Raw genomic sequence first — 23,170 nt, 5'->3', positions numbered from 1 at the left:
AGCGAATTTTTGCATTTTTAGTAGAGAGGGGTTTCACCACGTTGGCCAGGCTTGTCTCAAACTCCTGACTTCAAGTGATCCACCTGCCTTGGCCTCCTAAAGTGCTGGGATTATAGGCATAAGCAACCACACTTAGCCCAGATGATAATTTTTTAAAAAGATATACTTGGCCTGGTGCAGTGGCTCACGCCTGTAATCCCAGCACTTTGGGAGGTCGAGGTGGGCAGATCAGTTAGGGACAGAGGTTTGAGACCAGCCCGGCCAAATGGTGAAACCCCGTCTCTAATAAAAATACAAAAATTAGCCAGCCGTGGTGGCGTGCGCCTGTAAGCCCAGCTACTCCAAAGGCTGAGGCAGGAGAATCACTTGAACCCAGGAGGTGGAGCTTGCAGTGAGCCAAGATTACATCACTGTACACGAGCCTGGGCGACAGAGTGAGACTCCTTCTCAAAATTAAAAAAAAAAAAAGATATACTCAATGTTGGGGAGGATACACTGAGATGGACACCCACTGGACATACTAATTTTCTTAAAAGGGATCTGACATTAAATATGAAAATCCATTTGACCAAATAACTCTATATCAAAAATGCTATACAATGAAGATAAATCATAATGCAAAGATTTATGCAGAAACATACTCAAGGCATTGCTATTATGTTTTTTGTTTTTGGGGGTTTTTTTTTTGAGACAGAGTTTTGCTCTTGTCACCCAGGCTGGAGTGCAATGGCGTGATCTCAACTCACTGCAACCTCCTCCTACCAGGTTCAAGTGATTCTCCTGCCTCAGCCTCCCAAGTAGCTGAAGATTACAGGTGCTAGCCACCATGCCCAGCTAATTATTGTATTTTTAGTAGAGATAGGGTTTCACCATCTTGGCCAGGCTGGTCTCGAACTCCCGACCTCAGGTGATCAACCCAACTCGGCCTCCCAAAGTGCTGGGATTACAGGGGTGAGCCACTGCACCTGGCCTATTATTTTTTTTTTTTTTAAACTGAAAATTGGCAACTAATTGCTCAACAGGAACTGGTAAATTTGGGTTCACCTATGTTTATGCATAAACATTAAAATTTGTTGATATGAGAAATTGCTTATGACAAGTTATACAACACGAAATAACCTTTAATCTTAGCTTTGTTAAAATAAATACAGTAGATATGGCATAAAGTACTAAAAGCAGGGCTGAGTGTGGTGGCTCACCCTTGTCATCCCAGCTCTTTGGCAAGCTGAGGTGGGTGACTGCCTGAGGTCAGGAGTTCGAAACCAGCCTGGCCAACATGGTGAAACCTGGTCTCTACTAAAATTATAAAAATTAGCCGGGAGTGGTGGCACGTGCCTGTAATCCCAGCTACCCAGGAGGCTGAGGCAGGAGAATCGCTTGAACCTGGGAGGTGGAGGTTGCAGTGGGCCAAGATCGAGCCAATGCACTCCAGCCTAGGTGAGAGAGTGAGACTCTGTCTCAAAAAAAAAAACAAAAACAAAAAGAACTAAAAGCAAATATACCAAAATGTATTAATACTTCAGTGGTTTTCCATGCATGGTAGTATATTGGGAGGAAGTGGGAGATAAATTACTACCATCTTTTTTTTTTTTTTTTTTGAGGCGGCATCTCGCTCTATTGCCCAGGCTGGAGTGCAGTGGCCCGATCTCAGCTCACTGCAAGCTCCGCCTCCCAGGTTCACACCATTCTCCTGCCTCAGCCTCCCGAGTAGCTGTGACTACAGGCGCCCGCCACCATGCCCGGCTAATTTTTTGTGTATTTTTTTAGTAGAGTTGGGGTTTCACTGTGTTAGCCAGGATGGTCTCGATCTCCCGACCTTGTGATCTGCCCACCTCAGCCTCCCAAAGTGCTGGGATTACAGGCGTGAGCCACTGCGCCCGGCCACTATCATCTTCTTTTTCTTCTTCTTCTATATTTTCAGTTTTTCCACCAAAGGCATACATGCATCATATCCATTCATTCACTTATTATTTTATAATTAAAAAAAAAAAAAAAAACACGAGGCCAGGCATGGTAGCTCACTCCTGTAATCCTAGCACTTCGAGGGGCCGAGGCGGGCGGATGACTTGAAGTCAGGAGTTTGAGACCAGCTCGACCAACATAGTGAAACCTCCTCTCCACTAAATATACAAAAATAAGCCCGGAATGATGATGCATGCCTGAAATCCCAGCTAGTTGGGGGCTGAGGCACAAGAATCACTTAAACCCGAGAGGCAGAGGTTACAATGAGCCGACATCGCAGGACTGCAATCCAGCCTGGGCGACAGTGTGAGACTCTGTCTCAAAATAAATAGATAAATAAGAAAGAAAGGGCCAGGCGCGGTGGCTCATGCCTATAATCCCAGCACTTTGGGAGGCCCAGGCGGGCGGATCATGGGGTCAAGAGATTGAGACCATCCTGGCTAACACGGTGAAACGCCGTCTCTACTAAAAAATACAAAAAATTAGCCGGGTGTGGTGGCGGGTGCCTGTAGTCCCAGCTACTCAGGACACTGAGGCAGGAGCATGGCGTGAACCCGGGAGGTGGAGCTTGCAGTGAGCTGAAATCACGCCACTGCACTCCAGCCTGGGCAACAGAGCAAGCCTCTGTCTCAAAAAAAAAAAAAAAAGAACGAAAGAAAGAAAAAAAAAGAAAGGCAAAGATTGGACCAGTCTATCCTGTAAAAATGTAATTCTTTGCTAGTACCTTTGTCCTTTTTGAAATCCAGTGCATCTTGTTTATCTGTGACAATTTCCTTCATGTTAACAACACTTCGGTGGATTAACTGACGAAGGATTTTGATTTCACGAATGGCTGTGATTGGGAAGCCCTCTTTCTCATTGTCTAGTCTCACCTTCTTCAGAGCCACTAGTTCTCCTGCCAAAACAAATGTAAACTGTTATTATCAATGAGCATTTTTGGCCACTATTGTGAACCAGCAATATATGCCCTTGCTCTGGAAGACAAACTTAGTTCTTACTTTAATGCTTACACACGAGATACTTACACACCTTTAAAAAGTAAACTCTAGGCCGGGTGCACTGGCTCACACCTGTAATCCCAACACTTTGAGAGGCCAAGGCGGGCAGATCACCTGAGGTTAGGAATTCGAGACCAGCCTAGCCAACATGGTGAAACCCCGTCTATTAAAATACAAAAATTAGCTGGGCGTGGTGGTGGATGCCTGTAATCCCAGCTACTCGGAAGGCTGAGACAGGAGAATCGCTTGAACCCAGGAGGCAGAGGTTGCGGTGAGCAGAGGTTGCAGTGAGCCGAGATCACATCATTGCACTCCACCCTGGGTGACAGAGTGAGACTCCTTGTCAATACGAAAACAAAAAAGGAAATTCTATATTCCCTTTCCTGGCTTTAATTTTTTTCTTAAGACGTGGATTTTTTGTTTTTGAGATGAGTTTTGCTCTGTCACCCAGGCTGCAGTGCCCTGGTGCAATCTCCGCTCATTGCAACCTCCGCCTCCTAGGTTCAAGTGATTCTCCTGCCTCCACCTCCTGAGTAGCTGGGACTACAGGTGCATGGCACCACGCCTGGCTAATTTTTTCTATTTTTAGTACAAACAGGGTTTCACCATGTTAGCCAGGATGGTCTCAATCTCCTGACCTCGTGATCTGCCCACCTGGCCTCCCAAAGTGCTGAAATTACAGGCATGAGTCACCACACCCAGCTGGAGAGTTTTAAAAGTTATAGTATTCTTTTGGAAACCTTTGATCTACTCAATAACTTTTGGAGACAAAATTAGAACTAAAAATTTGGCCAGAGCCAGACTCTGACTCAAAAAAAAAAAATAAATAAATAAATAAATAAATAAAAAATAAAAAAAAAATAAAAATTTGGCCAGGCGTGGTGGCTCACGCCTGTAATCCCAGCACTTTGGGAGGCTGAGGTGGGTGGATATTTCAGGTTAGGAGTTCGAGACCAGCCTGGAGTTCAAGACTGCCTGGCCAACATGGTAAAACCCCATCTCTACTAAAAATACAGAAATTAGCTGGGTGTGGTGGTGCATGCCTGTAACCCCAGCTACTCGGGAGGCTGATGCAGAGGCATCGCTTGAACCCAGGAGGCGGAGCCTGCAGTGAGCAGAGATTGATCCACTCACTGCACTCCAGCCTGGATGATAGCGCAAGACTCTGTCTCAAAAAATAAAAATAAAAAAAGGCCCGGCGCCGTGGCTCACACCTATAATCCCAGCACTTTGGGAGGCCGAGGCGGGCAGATTGCTTGAGGTCAAGAGTTCAAGACCAGCCTGGACGACACAGTGAAACCTTGTTTCTACTAAAAAAAAAAAACAAAAATTAGTCGAGTGTGGTTGCGCACGGTCTGTAATCCCAGTTACTCGGGAGGCTGAGGCAGGAGAATGGCATGAACCTGGGAGGCGGAGCTTGCAGTGAGTCCAGATTGCAGCACTGCACTCCAGCCTGGGAAGCAAGACTCCATTTCAAGAGAAAAAAAAACAAAAAAATAACACCTCAGAATTTACTTTTGCTAAATCCACTTAAGATATTAGTATTGCTAAATTGTTAATATTCTGACATCTAAAATTTTGTGGCAATATTTACCTGTGTCTTTGTCCTTGGCTTTATATACTTGGCCATAGGTTCCTTCTCCAATAATCCCAATAATGTCAAACTTGTCCACACAGCGTTTCCCCCAGTCGCTTTCTGTTTGTCTTCTTTCTCCATAACGAGGACAACAAATTCTAAAAAGTAAAAACAACAAAATAGTTATTTAAGGAAATGAAGGTTGGGCGCGGTGGCTCATGCCTGTAATCCCAGCACTTCAGGAGGCCAAGGCCGGCGGATCATGATGTCAGGAGATTGAGACTATCCTGGCTAAGACGGTGAAACCCCGTCTTTACTAAAAAAAATACAAAAAATTAGCTAGGCATGGTAGCAGGCGCCTATAGTCCCAGCTACTCAGGAGGCTGAGGCAGGAGAATGACATGAACCCGGGAGGCGGAACTTGCAGTGAGCCAAGAATGCGCCACTGCACTCCAGCCTGGGCGACAGAGCGAGACACCTATCAAAAAGAAAAAAAAAGAAAATGAAATTGGCCGGGCGCAGTGGCTCATGCCTGTAATCCCAGAACTTTGGGAGGCCAAGGCAGGCAGATCACGAGGTCAGGAGATCAAGACCATCCCGGCTAACATGGTGAAACCCCGTCTCTACTAAATATACAAAAAATTAGCCAGGCGTGGTGGCAGGCACCTGTAGTCCCAGCTACTCAGGAGGCTGAGGCAGGAGAATTGCTTGAACCCAGGAGGCGGAGGTGGCAGTGAGCCAAGGTCACGCCATTGCACTGCAGGCTGGGCGGCAGAGCGAGACTCCAACTCAAAAAAAAAAAAAGAAAAGAGAAGAAAATGAAATCTAGTCAAAGAAAAAAGGATTCTTTTATGATGATTTCACTAACTCCTGTATCTTTTTTTTTTCTTTTTAGTACTCTACAGGCAGGCGCCACCATGCCCAGCTAATTTTTGTATTTTCAGTAGAGACGGGGTTTCACCATGTTGGCCAAGATGGTCTCGATCTCTTGACCTCATGATCCACCCGCCTCGGCCTCCCAAAGTGCTGGGATTACAAGCGTGAGCCACCACGCCCAGCCACTCCTGTATCTTTTATACATTTTTTACTAAAAAGTCAGAAATGAAATGATATGAAATATATAAAGATACAGCCGGGCATGGTGGCAGGCGCCTCCAGCCTGGGTGACGGAGTGAGACTCTGTCTCAAAAACAAAACAAAACAAAAACAACAACAACAACAAAAACAGTCTCTCACAGTGGCTAAGACACCGGGCTATAGCTTTAGGAAGACATAAACTGAAATAATAGATTAGTTACTTGCTTTCTGACCTCTCTCAGGTATGGCTTCAACTATAAAATGGGAAATTAATTGCTACATGCTAAGGCTGCTATGAAAATATAAGGCGTTGGACGCAGTGGCTCACGCTTGTAATCCCAGCACTTTGGGAAGCCAAGGCGGTGGATTACCTGAGGTCAGGAGTTCGAGACCAGCCTGGCCAACATGGTGAAACCCCATCTCTACTAAAAATACAAAAATTAGCCTGGCGTGGTGGCATGTGCCTGTAATCCCAGCTACTCGGGAGGCTGAGGCAGGAGAATCACTTGAACCAGGGAAGCCGAGGTTGCGGTAAGCAGAGATAGCATCACTGCACTCCAGCCTGGGCAACAAAGAACACAATTCTGTCTCAAAATATATATATATATAAAACTACGACAATAATACGTGCTCAATAAATGATACCTATTTCTATTATTAACAGAGAAATGCTAACAATCAGAAGATTAGACCCAGATTGTACTCTATTTACGGCATGACAATTTATATGCTTTCAGGAAAAAAAATCCCATATCTATTAATTTTTGATTAATGTGTACATGATTGACACATCCTGAATTTAAAAAGCTTTTATTCTTCCTTAGTACTCTAAATACTGTGAATAAAAAAGACATAATGAGATAAACATTCACAGTATATCTGGATTTGGGAATTTTCTGTTGTTCTAAACACATAGCTAGGTATCTGAGTGCACAAATGAATGACCTGAGTCTCCAAGAAAGGCTTTTGTCCATTAAAATAAAATAAAAGGTATACTTTGGGACCAAACTTCTATGATCTTACTGGTGTGGGTTATAGAGGAAACATGAGAGATTTAGTTCAAAAGGAAGGGAGAAAACTATCATGAAAGACAGATTCCACCAAAAACTCACTTTGGTCTCTTTTTATATGGTTGCTGAGGTGGTGTGATTGCCTTTGGTTCTGGAGAGTCTGGGGGAGACAGATCTCCACCAGGGAGCTCTGGAGGGAGAGGAAGGTCTGTGAGTAAGTGACGTGTCCTCTGTTCCTTCTCTTTCTTCACAGGTTTTGAAGGAAGAGTTTCTTTTGGACTAAACAATAAAGGAGAAGAGATGACAAAATTACAATTAAAGATACACAAATAAAAATTTTCAAAGATCATAATGCCTGGTTACTAAAAGGTTAGAAAGATCTCATTTTTAAGGAAAAAAGCCTGTAATACAACATAAAAAAATATAATTTATCACAACTAAATTTTTTTTTTGAGACAGAGTATCACTCTGTCGCCCAGGCTGGAATGCAGTGGCGTGATCTTGGCTCACTACAACCTCTGCCTCCTGGGTTCAAGCAATTCTCCTACCTCAGCTTCCCAAGTAGCTGGGATTACAGGCATGTGCCACCATGCCAGACTAATTTTTGTATTTTTAGTAGAGATGGGGTTTTACCATGTTTGCCAGGCTGGTCTTGAACTCCTGGTCTCAAATGATCCACCCGCCTCGGCCTCCCAAAATGCTGGGATTATAGGTGTGAGCCACCGTGCCTGGCTGAGATAAATTTTATAAAAAGAAATCTATAGTATATTTTAAAAACAATGAAATATTTGTGATATTACTTGCAGTTCCCTTTATCAAACTCTTAATATATCGTTCCTAAGATTTTATTTGGATTTTTATTGAGATGAAATAAAATTCACCTGGGCATGGTGGCTCACCCCAGTGATCCCAGTACTTTGGGAGGCTGAGGCAAGAGGATTGCTTGAGGCCAGGAGTTTGAGACCACCCTGGAAAACACAGTGAGACCCCATGCTACAAAAAATTAAAAAAAAAAAAAAAATTAGGCCGGACACGGTGGCTCAAGCCTGTAATCCCAGCACTTTGGGAGAGGCTGAGGTGGGCAGATCACGAGGTCAAGAGTTCGAGACCAGCCTGGCCAACATAGGGAAACCCCATCTCTACTAAAACTACAAAAAATTAGCCGGGCGTGGTAGCAGGTGCCTGTAATCCCAGCTACTCAGGAGGCTGAGGCAGGAGAATCGTTTGAATCGTTCCAGTGAGTCAAGATCGTGCCACTGCACTCCAGCCCAGGCAACAGTGTGAAACTCCGTCTCAAAAAAAAAAACGCCTGGCCAGCCTGGTGAAACTCTCTTGAAAATCGGACAGGCAATGCTCACCTGTAATTTAGATTTGGAGGCCACTCAGGAGTTCGAGACCAGCCTGGGCAATACAGTGAAACCCCATCTCTATTAAAATACAAAATTTAGCTGGGTGCACCTGTACTCCCAGCTACTCAGGAGGCTGAGGCAGGAGAATTGCTTGAACCCCCAGGATGGAGGTTGCAGTGAGCTGAGATCGTGCCACTGCACTCCAGCCAGAGAGACAGAGTGAGACTCCATCTCAAAAAAAAAAAAAAAAAAAAAAAAAAATTAACTGGGTGTGGTGTTGTAATTCCAGCTACTCGAGAGGCTGAGGCAGGAGAACTGCTTGAGCCTAGGAGGAGGAGGTTGCAGTGAGCCGAGATCGCACGATTGCACTCCAGCCTGGGTGACAAGACTCGTCTCAAAAATAATTAGCTGGGCATGGTGGTATAAGTGTGTAGTTCCAGCTACTTGGGGGCAGATGGCGACCTGCAGTCCTGAGGTGGGAGCATCATTTGAGCCCAGGAAGTCAAAGCTACAGTGAGCCATCACCATGCCATTGCACTCCACCCTGGGCAACAAAGGGCAGCTCTGTCTCAAAAAATAAAAAATTTAAAAATAGAAATAAAATGCAGGAAGTAATTATCTTAAATTCACAAAGTATCACTGCAACTCGTGGAGTTCATCGAATTTACATTTTAGCAAAGATTTAACAAACAAGAAGAGCTCAACAATTTAATACTACTCTATCGCTAAAGAGGTGCAAAAATCTTGGAAAAAAGAAATAGTATTTTAGAATGCTTTCCCTGTAAGAAATATAAATTGTCGAAGATATTTACAAAAAAATAGAAATATAGCTAAGCTGTAAGTCAAAACTAATAAAAAATATACTGAATCATTCTGTTCACTTCAAAGCAGAAGGCAAACCTCTCTGACCAGCCAAAATAGACAATCATCAAACTAAAAATCTAAAGAAAAAGGGTCCAAGCAATTATTTCAGAATTATTAAGTCACCTGGTGGCAGAAGCCTCTCACAATAATCAGCAAATTATAGTAGTCAGTGGGGTTTTGTAAAAAGATAGCTTTCCAGGAATAGATCAGAAAAGTCAGTTTTCAATCTTTTTTTTTTTTTTTTTTGAGAGAGAGGGACTCACTTTGTTGCCCAGGCTGGAATGCAATGACACAATTACGGCTCACTGCAGCCTCGATTTCCAGGGCTCAAGCGACACTTCCACCTTAGCCTCCTAAGAAGCTGGGACCACGACACACACCACCACACCCAGCTAATTCTTAAAATTTTTTGTAGAGACAAGGTCTTGCCATATTGCCCAGGCTAGTCACAAAATCCTGGACCTCCCCAAGTGATCCTCTTGCCTCGCCTCCTACCACGTATGGCCCAGATACAATTTTTTGCCTATCTCAATTTATTAATAAGTGGTAGACAAATTTTGTGCCAAGAGCCAGGTGTGGTGGCTCACGCTCATAATCCCAACACTTTGGGAGGCCAAGGCAGGCAGATCAGTTGAGCCCATGAGTTCAAGACCAACCTGGCCAACATGGTGAAACCTCATCTCTATTAAAGATAGAAAAATTTGCTGGGCATGGTGGCATGTGCCTATAGTTCCAGCTACTTGTGAGGTCTAAGAATCGCTTGAACTGGGGAGGTTAAGGTTGCAGTAAGCCGAGATCATGCCACTGCACTCCAGCATGGGTGACAGGGCAAGACTCTATTTCAAAAAAAAAAATTGTGTCATGCACATCCTCAGAAAAAATAAGACATCTATAGTACAACAGACTAACTCATGTCTACAAATAAAATCAGGCCAGATAGGTCTTCTCTATTCCTTCACAGTTATCAGATGGTTGAAAAAGATCTGAGAACCTTAACCACAGGGAATCTTCTCTATTTTTATGACAAGTAGTTATAAAGGAAAATATTGGTGCTTTGCATGAACATTTCCTAGACCACAAAGATCTATCTCTTGCAATGTATCTTTTTAAAGAATACTGTTGCCCCTTGTGTGTGAATTTTCCATAAAATAATGTCATTTAGTCAAAATATAAGAACATAAATCTCAACAGCTATTGACTCCTGCCAATTTTTATCGTTTTAATCCCTCGTAAATCAGACAGAACAATACAATATAGGTTAGTTTGTACCACATCAACCAGAACTGGGATAGTCAATGGAGTAGAAAATGATCATCTGAAACTTTCTGTTGAAATACTGGGAGAGATGAACATGCAACACTATTATAATCTGCACTCAGATTTTTCCATCCTAGGAACAAAACTTATTACCAGAAAACTCTGAGTCACAATGTAATATAGATTCTTTGTTTTTTGAGACGGAGTCTCCCTCTATTGCCCAGGTTGGAGTACAGTGGTGCAATCTCAGCTCACTGCAACCTCTGCCTCCTGGGTTCAAGCAATTCTCCTACCTCAGCCTCCCAAGTAGCTGGGACTACAGGCGTGTGCCACCACGCCCGGCTAGTTTTTTGTATTTTTAGTAGAGACGGGGTTTCACCATATTGGCCAGGCTGGACTCGAACTCCCGACCTCATGATCCACCCACCTCAGCCTCCCAAAGTGCTGGGATTACAGACATGAGCCACCGTGCCCCACCAATACAGATTTTTAAAATTATTCTAATTTTTAAGATGTTCGGGGAAAAAAAAACTTGTAATTTCTCAACCACTGTCAGAATATTCTTTACAAATCTCAATTCCTCATTATTCAAAATAGATTTCTTCTTGGTTTGGCTTCACTAGAAGAACAAGAAAAATCAGGCTGAGCATGGTGACTCATGCCTGTAATCCCACTACTTTGGGAGCCAAGGCAGGAAGATTGCTTGAGCCCAGGAGTTCAAGACCAGCCTGAGCAACATAGTAAGACCTTATCTCTAAAAAAAATAAAGTTAGCTGGGAGTGGTAGCATGCACTTCTGGTCCCAGCTACTGTGGAGGCTGAGGCGAGAGGATCACTTGAGCCAGGGAAGGAGGTCAAGGTTGCAGTGAGCCATGATTGTGCCACTGCACTCCAGTCTAAGTGACAGAGCAAGACTCTGTTTCACAGAAAAAAAAAAAAAAAAAAAAGAAGGTGCAGTGGCTCATGCCTGTAATCCCAGCACTTTGGGAGGCCAAGCAGGCAGATCACCTGAAGTCAAGAGTTCAAGACCAGCCTAGCCAACATGGTGAAACCACATCTCTACTAAAAGTACAAAAATTAGCTGGGCATGGTGGTACACTGCTGAAATCCCAGCTACTTGGGAAGCTGAGGAAGGAGAATTGCTTCAACCCAGGAGGCAGAGGTTGCAGTGAGCCAAGATCACCCCGCTGCACTCCAGCCTGGGCGACAGAGCAAGACTGTCTCAAAAAAAAAAAAAAAAAGAAAAAAGAAAAATTAAGGTATTTTAATTATCTCATCATCATTTCAAATAAATTCAGTCTATGGTTTTTTGTGTGTTTGTTTGGAGACAGGATCTTGCTGTGTCACCCAAGCTGGACTGTAGTGGTGCAATCATGGCTGACTGCAGCCTCGAGGCTCAAGTGATCTACCCACCACAACATTCCAAGTAGCTGAGACTACAGGTGCACACTGCCACAGCTGCCTTTTTTTTTTTTTTAAGAGACAGGGGCCAGGCACAGTGGCTCATGCTTATAATCCCAGCACTTTAGGGGCCAAGGCCGGGGAATCATGAGGTCAGGAGATCAAGACCATCCTGGCAAACATGGTGAAACCCTGTCTCTACTAAAATACAAAAAAAAATTAGCCAGGCGTGGTGGCACCCACCTGTAGTCCCAGCTACTCAGGAGGCTGAGGCAGGGGAATCACCTGAACCCGGGAGGTGGAGATTACAGTGAGCCGAGATCGAGCCACTGCACTCCAGCCTGGCGACAGAGTGAGACTCTGTCTCTCAAAAGTTTTGATATTTATTCTCAATCTCAAACAGATGTTTTTTTTTTTTTTTTTTTTGAACCTCGTTTTGGTGGTGCAGTGTGTTCCACCTCCTGGGTTCACGCCATTCTCCTGCCTCAGCCTCCCAAGTAGCTGTGACCACAGGCGCCCGCCATCACGCCCGGCTAATTTTTTGTATTTTTAGTAGAGATGGGGTTTCACCATGTTAGCCAGGATGGTCTCCATCTCCTGACCTCGTGATCTGCCCGCCTCGGCCTCCCAAAGTTCTGGGATTACAGGCGTAAGCCACCGCATCCAGCCTGAGTGTTTCAAATTTTTAAAATTTTTAGATTTTGGATTATTTGCATTATACTGGATGAGCATATTCAATGCAAAAATCTGAATACTGAAATGCTCCAATGAGCATTTCCTTTGAGTATCATGTCAGTATTAAAAATGTTCCCGATGGAGGATTTCTGGATTTTTAGATTACAGATATTGAACCTGTATGAAAAATGTATACTGCTTCTAAAATATTACATTTTTAGCATGTTTATTTCAAGACCGAATGAGTATTTGATAGGTTATGTCCTACTAGTTCAGGATATACAATTTGAATAGAGGTCAAATCCTGTTTCAATAAATTCCAATGTACTAAAAACCTTGAAAATTTAATGACAGCCTCAAAACTACAATGTTTAACATTATCACCTTTAGCATATGACACTCAGTATTATAAAGGGTTGAGGACATGTGGTACATGCAAAGTAAGTCTATCATAGGGGAGCAGATACCATACATCACAGTCATTACTTGAAAAGTCACTACCAGGAAGTGCTGATGTACCCTATCTATATCAGTATTTCCTAGTTCCCCATTTATACTTATATACAAATTCACATTCGGTAATCAGGTTTCATAATACATGCGTAACTGAAAAACCTACCAAGCTCTAGGAGTGCCGAACTTTTAGAATATGAATAGTATTTTGGAATCTGTGATGACAGAACTGAATCTGTGGGTGCAATGGAAACACTTCTAATAAAAATACTGTTAATAAAAAAAGAATATAGACCAGGAACGGTGACTACCGCCTGTAATCCCAGCTCTTTGGAATGCCGAGGTAGGCATATCACTTAAGGCCAGGAGTTTGAGACCAGCATGGCCAACATGTTGAAACACTGTCTCTTCTAAAAATACAAAAACTTAGCCAAGTGTGGTAGCTCATGCCTGTAATCCCAGCCACTTGGGAAGTTGAGGCATGAGAATCACTTGAACCTGGAGGCAGCAGTTGCAGTGAGCCAAGATCGTGCCACTGCACTCTAACCTAGGCAACAGAGCAAGATCCTGTCTCAAAAAAAAAAAAAAAGAAAAAATATAAAATTTATAAATATTTAGGCCAGGGGTGGTGGCTCACGCCTGTACTCTCAGCACTTTGGGAGGCCAAAGCAGGCGGATCATGAGAGTAAGAATCTGCCTCAAAAAATAAATAAATAAATCATAACTGTTTAAAAAACACTAATTTTTTCAATGAGATAATTTGCCCATTTTAACAGCATAAACTACTGTAAATATGATCACTTATCTCCTTCCCCTTGAAGTTGGTTGTTTAAAACATGATTTCAGACCAGGCATGGTAGCCCATGCCTGTAATCCTAGCACTTTAGGAGGCCAAGGCAGGTGTATTGCTTGTGTCTTGGAGTTCTACTAGCCCGGACAACACAGTCAAACTCCATCTCTACAAAAAAGTACAAAAATTAGCCAGGCATGATGGCACGTGCCTGTAGACCAAGCTACTTGAGAGGCTGAGGTGGAAGGATCGCTCCAGCCTAGCAGGTAGAGGCTACAGTGAGCCGTGCACAGGCCACTGAACTCCAGCATGGGCGACAAAGGGAAAACTTGTCTCTTAAAAAGAAAAGAAAAGAAAAGAAACAGTGATTTCACCACTATTTACAAACTTTTATCAAAAATTTAGTTGAGCCAGGGCGAGGTGGCTCACGCCTGTAATGCCAGCACTTTGGGAGGCCAAGGCGGGTGGATCACTTGAGGGCAGGAGTTTGAGACCAGCGTGACCAACATGGTGAAACCCCGTCTCTACTAAAAATACAAAAATTAGCCAGGCGTGGTGGCCCAAGCCTGTAATCCCAGCTATTCAGGAGACTGAGGCAGCAGAATCACTTAAATCCAGGAGGCGGAGGTTGCAGTGAGCCGAGATCGTGTCACTGCACTCCAGCCTAGGGGACAGAGTGAGACTCCATTTCAAAAAAAAAAATTTAGTTGAGGCAGGCACAGTGGCTCTCACCTGTAATCCCAGCACTTTGAAAGGCTGAGGCAGGCGGATCATTTGAGGCCAGGAGTTAGATACCAGCCTGGCCAATATGGCATAACCCCTCTCTACTAAAAATACAAAGATCAGCCAAGCATGATGGCACATGCCTGTAATCCCAGTTACTTGGCAGGCTAAGGCACAAGAATTGTTTGAACCTGGGAGGCGTAGGTTGCAGTGAGCTGAGCTCATACCACTGCACTCCAGCCTGGGTGACAGAGAGACACTTTGCCTCAAAAAAAAAAAAAAAAAAAATGTAGTTGATTGTTCACTTCGGCAGCACATACACTAAAACCGGAACAATACAGAAAAGATTATCATGGCCCCTGCACAAAGATGACACAAATTCGTGAAGTGTTCCCTAAAAAAAAAAGTTAAGTACATAAAAAATGGAAACCAAGCATCCCATTCTACTAGGAAAATCCTGGTTCATTTGGAGTTTACTGAACTTATAGAGATACAGCCTTTAAAAATAATGTAGGCCCCCGTGAAGTTCAGTACGCTCCAAATGAACAAGGCTATTAGAAAAACAGAGCAAGGCCAGGTGCGGTGGCTCAAGCCTATAATCCTAGCACTTTGAGAGGCCGAGGCGGGTGGATCACCTGAGGTCAGGAGTTCAAGACCACCTTGGCCAAAATGGTGAAACCCAGTCTCTATTAAAAACACAAAATTAGCAGGGCGTGGTGGCACACGCTTGTAATCCAGCTACTCAGGAGGCTGAGGCAGGAGAACTGGTTGAACCCAGGAGGTGGAGGTTGCAGTGAGTGGAGATCACACCATTGCACTCCAGCCTGGGCAAAAAAAAGCAAAACTCTGTTAAAAAAAAAAAGGCAAACCAGGCGTGGTGGCTCACGCCTGTAATCCCAGCACTTTGGGAGGCCGAGGCAGGCAGATCATAAGGTTAGGAGTTTGAGACCAGCCTGGCCAACCTGGTGAAACCCCATCTCTACTAAAGATACAAAAAATTAGCCGGGCGTGGTGGCGTCTGCCTGTAATCCCAGCTACTTGGGAGGGTGAGGCAGGAGAATCACTTGAACCCGGGAGGCGGAGGTTGCAGTGAGCCGAGATAGTGCCATTGCAGTCCAGCCTGGGCAACAGGACAAGACTTTGTCAAAAAAAGAAAAAAGAAAAGAAGAGAAAAAGAGAGAGAAAGACAGAGAGAGAGAGAGAGAGAGCGAGCGCAGAAGTGCTGGGCGCAGTGGCTCACACATGTAATTCCAGCACTTTGGAAGATCAAGGTGGGCAGACTGCTTGAGCTCAGGAGTTCGAGACCAGCCTGTGCAACATGGCAAAACTTGCTCTCTACCAAAAATGTTAAAAAAAAACCAGCCGGGCATGGCTTGTGCTTGTAGTACCAGCTACTCAGGAGGCTGAGGCCGGGAGGTGGAGATTACAGTGAGGCAAGATCACGTCAGTGTACCCCAGCCTAGGTGACAGTGAGATTCTGTCACAAAAAAAAAAAGAGAAAGAAGACTTTAAAAATTCTATATGGTTAACTGAAATTTCTTTCTTTTTTCTTCTTTTTTTGAGACAGAGTTTCGCTCTTGTTGCCCAGGCTGGAGTGCAATGGCATGATCTCAGCTCATCGCAACCTCCGCCCCCCCGAGTTCAAGGGATTCTCCTGCCTCAGCCTCCCAAGTAGCTGGGATTACAGGCATGCGCCACCAAACCTTGCTAATTTTGTACTCTTAGTAGAGACGAGGTTTCTCCATGTTGGCCAGGCTGGTCTCGAACTCCCGACCTCAGGTGATCTGCCAGTCTCAGCCTCCCAAAGTGCTGGGATTACAGGCATGATCCACCACTCCCAGCTGGTTAACTGAAATTTCTAAGAAAAGTATACAGATGATCGATCTACTAAAGGCAGAAATATATCCATTAATAGCTATGGTCATGTAGATTGTACTATGTTGGACGTGGGCTGCCTTGCTTCTTGAAATCAAGAATTATAGACCACAAATGAGAAAGGCTTTTGAAATACCATTAGCTAAATTCACTCTTGCATTTGATACCTGAGCTAGTACACTCCTACTCAAAATACATGTTTGAAAGAAAAGAAAAGTTTCGGCTGGGCGTGATGGCTCACACCTGTAATCCCAGCACTTTGGGAGGCCAAGGCAGGTGGATCACTTGAGGTCAGAGGTTCGAGATCAGCCTGGCCAACATGGTGAAACCCTATCTGTACTACACATACAAAAAATTAGTTGGAATCCCAACTACTTGGGAGACTGAGGAAGGGTGGATCGCTAGAACCCAGGAGGCAGAGGTTGCAGCGAGCTGAGATTGCACCATTGCACTCCAGCCTGGGCAACTAGCAAAACTCTGTCTCCAAAAAAGAAAAAACTAGCTGGGCATGGTGGTACATGCCTGTAATCCTAGCTACTTGGGAGAGTGAGGCAGGAGAATCGCTTGGGATTCAGAGATGGAGATGGAGGTTACAGTGAGCCAAGATCACGCCACTGCACTCCAGCCTGGACGACAAAGTAAGACTCTGTCTCAAAAAAAAAGTAAAGTTTCATTCTTTTCCCAAAATGACACTAAATCCTCTAGGTTGGAAATGGTGGCTCGAGCCTATAATCCCAGTACTTTGGGAGGCCCAGATGAGTGGATCACATGAAGTCAGGAGATTGCAACCAGCCTGGAAAAGATGGTAAAACCCCATCTCTACTAAAAATATAAAAATTAGGCCGGGCGTGGTGGCTCACGCCTGTAATCCCAGCACTTTGGGAGGCCAAGGAGGGCGGATCACAAGGTCAGGAGATCGAGACCATCTTGGCTAACACGGTGAAACCCCGTCTCCGCTAAAAATACAAAAAATTAGCCGGGCAAGGTGGCGGGCGCCTGTAGTCCCAGCTACGTGGGAGGCTGAGGCAGGAGAATGGCGTGAACCCCTGGGAGGCGGAGCTTGCAGCAAGCCAAGATCGCGCCACTGCACTCCAGCCTGGGCGACAAAAAAGAAAAAAAATGATATAAAATATGTATATATATATATGTAATCAGTAGATGTGTGGGCTGTATCCAGCTTGGGGCAGATCAAAGCCGGTGTGGTGACTCATGCCTGTAATCCCAGGACTTTGGGAGGCCAAGGTGGGTGGAGCACCTGAGGTCAGGAATTTCAGACCAACCTGGCCAATATGGGGAGACCCTGTCTCTACTAAAAATACAAAAATTAGCCAGGCATGGTGGTGACCACCTATAGTCTCAGCTACTTGGGAGGCTGAGGCAGGAGAATTGCTGGAACCCGAGAAGCGGAGATTACAGTGAGCTGAGATCATGCCACTGCATTCTAGCCTGGGCGACAGAGCAAGACTGTCTCGGGGGAAAAAAAAACAAAAAACAAAACAAAACAAAAAAAAACAGACAAATCCTCTAATGTAAGCTTTATGTTCTTTATGTGCACACTGATTTCTTTTACAAGTCCACTGTCATTTCACACAAGCCCTGATGCTGGCTCTATTATAAGTTTTATTTACCCATCAATTAAAATAACCAACATTACTAATTGCATTCTGTATTCCACCCATAAGGTACTGTAGGTAATAAAATGATGTGTAAGTCACATTCTCAAACATTGATGCTGCTGCAGTCTCGAGTGAGAAAACAGAGAATATAAGTGAGCTCCTTACAAAACTTTTAGATTTTTTTTTTTTGAGACGGAGTCTCGCTCATCGCCCAGGCTGGAGTGCAGTGGCACGATCTCGGCTCACTGCAAGCTCCGCCTCCAGGGCTCATGCCATTCTCCTGCCTCAGCCTCCCGAGTTGCTGGGACTACAGGCGCCCGCCACCATGCCCGGCTAATTTTTTGTATTTTTAGTAGAGACGGGGTTTCATCGTGTTAGCTAGGATGGTCTCGATCTCCTGACCTCGTGATCCGCCCGCCTCAGCCTTCCAAAGTGCTGGGATTACAGGCGTGAGCCACCGCGCCCGGCCTTCAGATTTCCTTCTAAAAAGCTTTCCTATGTAAAAATTACTTTTCATGTCAAAGATAGGAGCAGCTGGTACATGGATATAGCAGCACACACACACATACAAAATAGAAACAGAAACACATCATGAATTTAAAATAAAAAAATAAAACTGATGATGGAAGACATCCTCATCTCCTTTTTTTTGATACAACATCTCACTGTTATCCAGGCTAGAGTGCAGTGGTGCGATCATGGCTCACTGTAGCTCCGACCTTCCAGGCTCCAGTAATCGTCCCACCTCAGTCTCCCAAGTAGCTCAGACCACAGGTGCATGCTATCATGCCTTTTCTTGTTTAATGGTAGAAACAGGGTCTGGCTATGTAGCCTAAAACACATGGGCTCAAACAATCCTCTTGCCTTGGCCTCCCAAAGGGCTGGGATTATAGGAGCGAGCCACAGCACCTGGCCTATTTCCATTTTTCTACCTTTAATAATTTATTTATATGTAGAATACTGATAATAACAATGGCCAGGGCTGGGCGCGTTGGCTCATGCTTCCAATCCCAGCATTATGGGAGGCCAAGGCAGGTGTTCAGGAGTTCAGGACTAGCCTGGCTGACATGATGAAACCCTGTCTCTACTAAAAATACAAAAAAATTATCCAGGTGTGGTGGCATGTGCCTGTAGTCCCAGCTACTGGGGAGGCTGAGGCAGGAGAGTCATGTGAACCCCAGAGGCAGAAGTTGCATTGAGCTGAGATTGAGCCACTGCACTCCAGCTTGGGTGGCAGCAGGAATCCATCTCAAAAAAAAAAAAAATCATGGCCAAACTCAGCAGCTCACACATGTAATGCCAGCATTTAGGGATGCCAAGTTGGAAGGATCACATGAGTTGAGGAGTTTGGGACAAACCTGGGCAACATACCAAGACTCCGTCTCTTAAAAAAAAAAAAAAAAAAAAGAGGTGGAGGAGGAGATGGCTAAAAAAAAATCATGTTTAAAAATAATTAGATGGGCCCGGTGCAGTGGCTCACGCCTGCAATCCCAGCACTTTGGGAGACCGAGGCAGGCAGACCCAAAAGTCAGGAGTTCAAGACCAGCCTGGTCAATGTAGTGAAACCCCGTCTCCACTAAAAATGCAAAAATAGGCAGGGTGCAGTGGCTCATGCCTGTAATCCCAGCACTTTGGGAGGCCGAGGTGGGTGGATCACCTGAGGTCAGAAGTTCGAGACCAGCCTGACCAACATAGTGAAACCCCGTCTCTACTAAAAATACAAAAAAATTAGCTGGGCATGGTGGCATGCGCCTGTACTCCCAGCTACTTGGGAGGCTGAGGCAGGAAAATCACTTGAACCTAGGAGGTGGAGGTTACGGTGAGCCAAGATCATGCCACTACACTCCAGCCTGGGCAACAGAGTGAGACTCCAGACTCCATCTAAAACAAAAACAAAAACAAAAACAAAAACACTACAAAAATTAGCCGGACATGGTGGCACACACCTGTAGTCCCAGCTACTCAGGAGGCCGAGGCAGGAGAATCGCTTGAACCCTGGTGGTGGAGGTTGTGGTGAGCCAAGATGGTGCCACTGCACTCCAGCCTGGGCAACAGAGTGAGACTGTCTCAAAAAATAATAATAATAATAATTAGATTAGGGCCAGGCCTGGTGGTTCACGCCTGTAATTCCAGCACATTGGAAGCCCGAGGCAGGTGGATCATTTAAGGTCAGGAGTTTGTAATCAACATGGTGATACCCCATCTCTAATAAAAATACACAAATTAGCCAGGCGTGGTGGTGGGCACCTGTAATCCCAGCTACTCAGGAGGCTAAGGCAGGAGAATCGCTTGAACTTGGGAGGCGGAGGTTGCAGTGAGCTGAGATTGCCCCAGTGCACTCCAGCCTGGGCGACAGAGCAGAACTCTGTCTCAAAATAAAAAAAAAAAAATGGCAGGCATGGTGGTTCATGCCTGTAATCTCTGCACTTTGTGGTGCCAACGCAGGTAGATCACCTGAGGTCAGGAGTTCCTGACCAGCCTGGCCAACAGGGTGAAACCCAGTCTCCACTAAAAATACAAAATTAGTTGAGTATGGTGGCAGTTGCCTGCAATCCCAGCTACTTGGGAGGCTGAGGCAGGAGAACTGCTTGAACCCAAGAGGCAGATGCAGTCGAGATCACGTCACTGCACTCCAGCCTGGACAACAAGGGCAAAAATTCCATCTCAAAAAATAAATAAATAAAATAATAAATAGTTGGGGCACGGAGGTTCATGCCAGTAATCTCAGTACTTTGGGAGGCTGAGGTGGACGGATCACGAGATCAAGAGATTGAGACCATCCAGGAGAAATATGGTGAAACCCCACCTCTACTAAAAATACAAAAATTAGCTGGGTGTGGTGGCACGTGCCTGTGGTCCCAACTACTCCAGAGGCTGAGGCAGGAGAATCGCTTGAACCCTGGGAAGTTGCAGTGAGCCGAGATCTTGCCACTGCACTCCAGCCTGGCTATGGAGACAGAATCTGTCTCAAAAAAAATAAAATAAAATCATCAAGATTCTTTTTGTTTCCTAAACATTTTCCTGAAGTTAAAAAAAAAAAAATCAAGATTCTTACCCACATTAATATTCTAGCCACTATGTAAACAAGTATTGAAATGAGGTTCCTATAGCTAAAGGGCTAGAGTCCCTTTGGACAATGCTCAACTATTTCCTTTTCCAACAAAAACTATAAAAATATGGCTTTTATCTTTTTATCTATGGCTTTTATCTATCTATATTTTGGACCTCAAGTTAATCTTTTCCACATAAATTTGAGGTTCTGTTCCCGGGAAGGTGGCTCACACCTGTAATCTCAGCACTTTGGGAGGCCTAGGCGGGCTAATCACGAGGTCAGAAGTTCGAGACCAACTTCGCCAACATGGTGAAACCCCGTCTCTACTAAAAATACAAAAAATTAGCTGGGCGTGGTGGCGGGCACCTGTAATCCCAGCCACTCGGGAGGCTAAGGTAGAAGAATCGCTTGAACCTGGGAGGTGGAGTTTGCAGTGAGCCAAGATCGCCACTGCACTCCAGCCCGGGCAACAGTGTGAGACACCGTCTCAAAAAAAAAAAAAAAAAAAAAATTTCAGGTTCTCTTCTCTTCTGTAATTTTCGTCACGTGGCAGAATTTGTTATTACCCTTTTTTAATTAAAATTTTATTTTTAGAGACAGGGTCTCTTTCACACAAGCTGGCGTACAGTGGCCCAATCATAGTTCACCGCAGCCTTGAACTCCTGGGCTCGAGTGATCCTCCTGCCTCAGCCTCCCAAGTAGCTAGGGCTAAAGGTACCTGCCATCACATCCAACTAATTTTTAAATGTTTTATAGAGATGGGGTCTCACTATGTTGTTGTCCAGGCTGGTTTTGAACGCCTGGCCTTAAACAGTCCTCCCACTGTGGCCTCCCGAAGTACTGGGATTACATCCACAAAGCTCAGTCCATAAATACCTATTAATGTTAGAAAGAGTATATGGAATTTTTCTTTAAAATCACATTTTGGGTTGGGTGCAGTGGCTCATGCCTGCAATCCCAGCACTTTGGAAGGCCCAGGTGGGAGAATCATTTAAGGTCAGGAGTTCGAGACCAGCCTGGCCAACATGGTGAAACCCTGTCTCTACTAAAAATACAAAAATTAGCCAGGCATGGTGGCACATGCCTGTAATCTCAGCTGCTCAGAGGAGCTGAGGCAGGAGAATCACTTGAACCCAGGAGGCAGAGGTTGCAGTGAGCTGAGATCGCGCCATTGCACTCCAACCTGGGCAACAGAAAGAGACTCCGTCTCAAAAAAAATAAAAATAAAAAATCAGATTTTGGCAGTCTGGTCACACCAAAAAAAAAAAAAAGGAAACATCATATTTCTTTCTATAAATAGGATGGAGCCATTCCTTAAAACAGTTTTTCTCCCCCTTTCCATTTACTGTACTTGCATCTTCTTTAAAGAACAGAGGGTACGAAAAAAACATACTTTCTCACCCAGAGGGCTGCAATGTATCATCATTCAAATGACAAATATTGGCCAGGAGTGGTGGTTCATGCCTGTAATCCCTACACTTTGGAAGGCCAAGGCAAGGGGATCACTTGAGTCCAGGAACTCCAGATCAACCTAGGCAACATGATGTAACCCCATTTCTACAAAAAATAAATTAGCCGGGTGTAGTGGCGTGCACCTGTAATCCCAACTAGTCAGGAAGCTGAGGTGGGAGGATCACTTGAGTCTAGGAGGCAGAAGCTGCAATAAGCCCAGATCGCACCACTGCACTCCAGCCTGGGGGACAGAGCCAGATCCTGTCTCAAAATAAAATGAAATAAAATTACAATTATCACCTTGAAAGGAATGAAGGCTTGGGAATTAGGCTAGGATGCAAGATCAGTAGCACTTAATTTTGTGCTTACAATGAAAAGTTTGTTTCAATAAATGCAATTCACATCCCAAAGAGCACAGGATCACAGTAGAATAAGCAAACTGTAACACAAAGACTGCCATCACATGTCACTGCTAAAGCAAGTGTGTTTGGTGGTACTTGCCTAGTTAGTCCTGTCAAGATATTAAAGAAATACATATATATAGTTTTGAGACAGAGTTTCGCTCTGTCACCCAGGCTGGAGTGCAGTGGCATGACCTCGGCTCACTGCAGCCTCCGCCTCCTGAGTTCAAGCGATCCTCCTACCTCAGCCTTCTCAGTAGCTGGGATTACAGGCGCCTGCCACCACGCCTGGCTAATTTTTCTTTTTTTTTTTTTTTTGAGACGGAGTCTGGCTCTGTTGCCCAGGCTAGAGTGCAGTGGCACGATCTCAGCTCACTGCAACCTTCACCTCCTGGGTTCAAGCAATTCTTCTGCCTCAGCCTCCCGAGTAGCTGGGACTACAGGCACCAGCCACCACGCCCAGCTAATTTTTGTATTTTTAGTAGGGACAGGGCTTTCACCATATCAGGCTGGTCTTCAACTACTGACCTTGTGATTCACCCGCCTTGGCCTCCCAAAGTGCTGGGATTAAAGGCGTGAACCACCGCACCTGGCCACGCCTGGCTAATTTTTGTATTTTTTTAGTAGAGCTGGGGTTCCA

At 44.7% G+C, this 23,170-nt stretch overlaps 1 protein-coding gene and 1 non-coding gene across 20 annotated transcripts in view; one reads left to right on the top strand and one right to left on the bottom strand.

Annotated features, from left to right (window-relative positions):
- The window catches only part of CDK12 (cyclin dependent kinase 12), a 110,130-nt gene that overhangs the window by 72,845 nt on the left and 14,115 nt on the right, over window positions 1-23,170 (bottom strand). For all 19 annotated transcript variants that reach the window (XR_009215118.1, XR_009215121.1, XR_009215114.1 and 16 more), the window contains 3 exons: window positions 6,726-6,902; window positions 4,555-4,694; window positions 2,687-2,857 (listed from right to left, as the gene is read on the bottom strand). Coding sequence is in view for 5 of the 19 variants with exons in the window: in XM_058444930.1 (XP_058300913.1) it covers window positions 2,687-2,857; window positions 4,555-4,694; window positions 6,726-6,902 (488 nt within the window). In the remaining 14 variants the exon portion in view is untranslated. The remainder of the gene's footprint in view (window positions 1-2,686; window positions 2,858-4,554; window positions 4,695-6,725; window positions 6,903-23,170) is intronic.
- Window positions 14,434-14,536, top strand: LOC116475984 (U6 spliceosomal RNA). Its single transcript, XR_004250073.1, has one exon. It is a non-coding gene; the product is annotated as a U6 spliceosomal RNA (small nuclear RNA).

This window comes from Hylobates moloch, unplaced genomic scaffold (assembly GCF_009828535.3).
Source record: "Hylobates moloch isolate HMO894 unplaced genomic scaffold, HMol_V3 SCAFFOLD_10, whole genome shotgun sequence".
In the NCBI taxonomy this organism is placed as follows: Eukaryota; Metazoa; Chordata; class Mammalia; order Primates; family Hylobatidae; genus Hylobates; species Hylobates moloch.
This window is presented reverse-complemented; position numbering and strand designations above follow the sequence as displayed.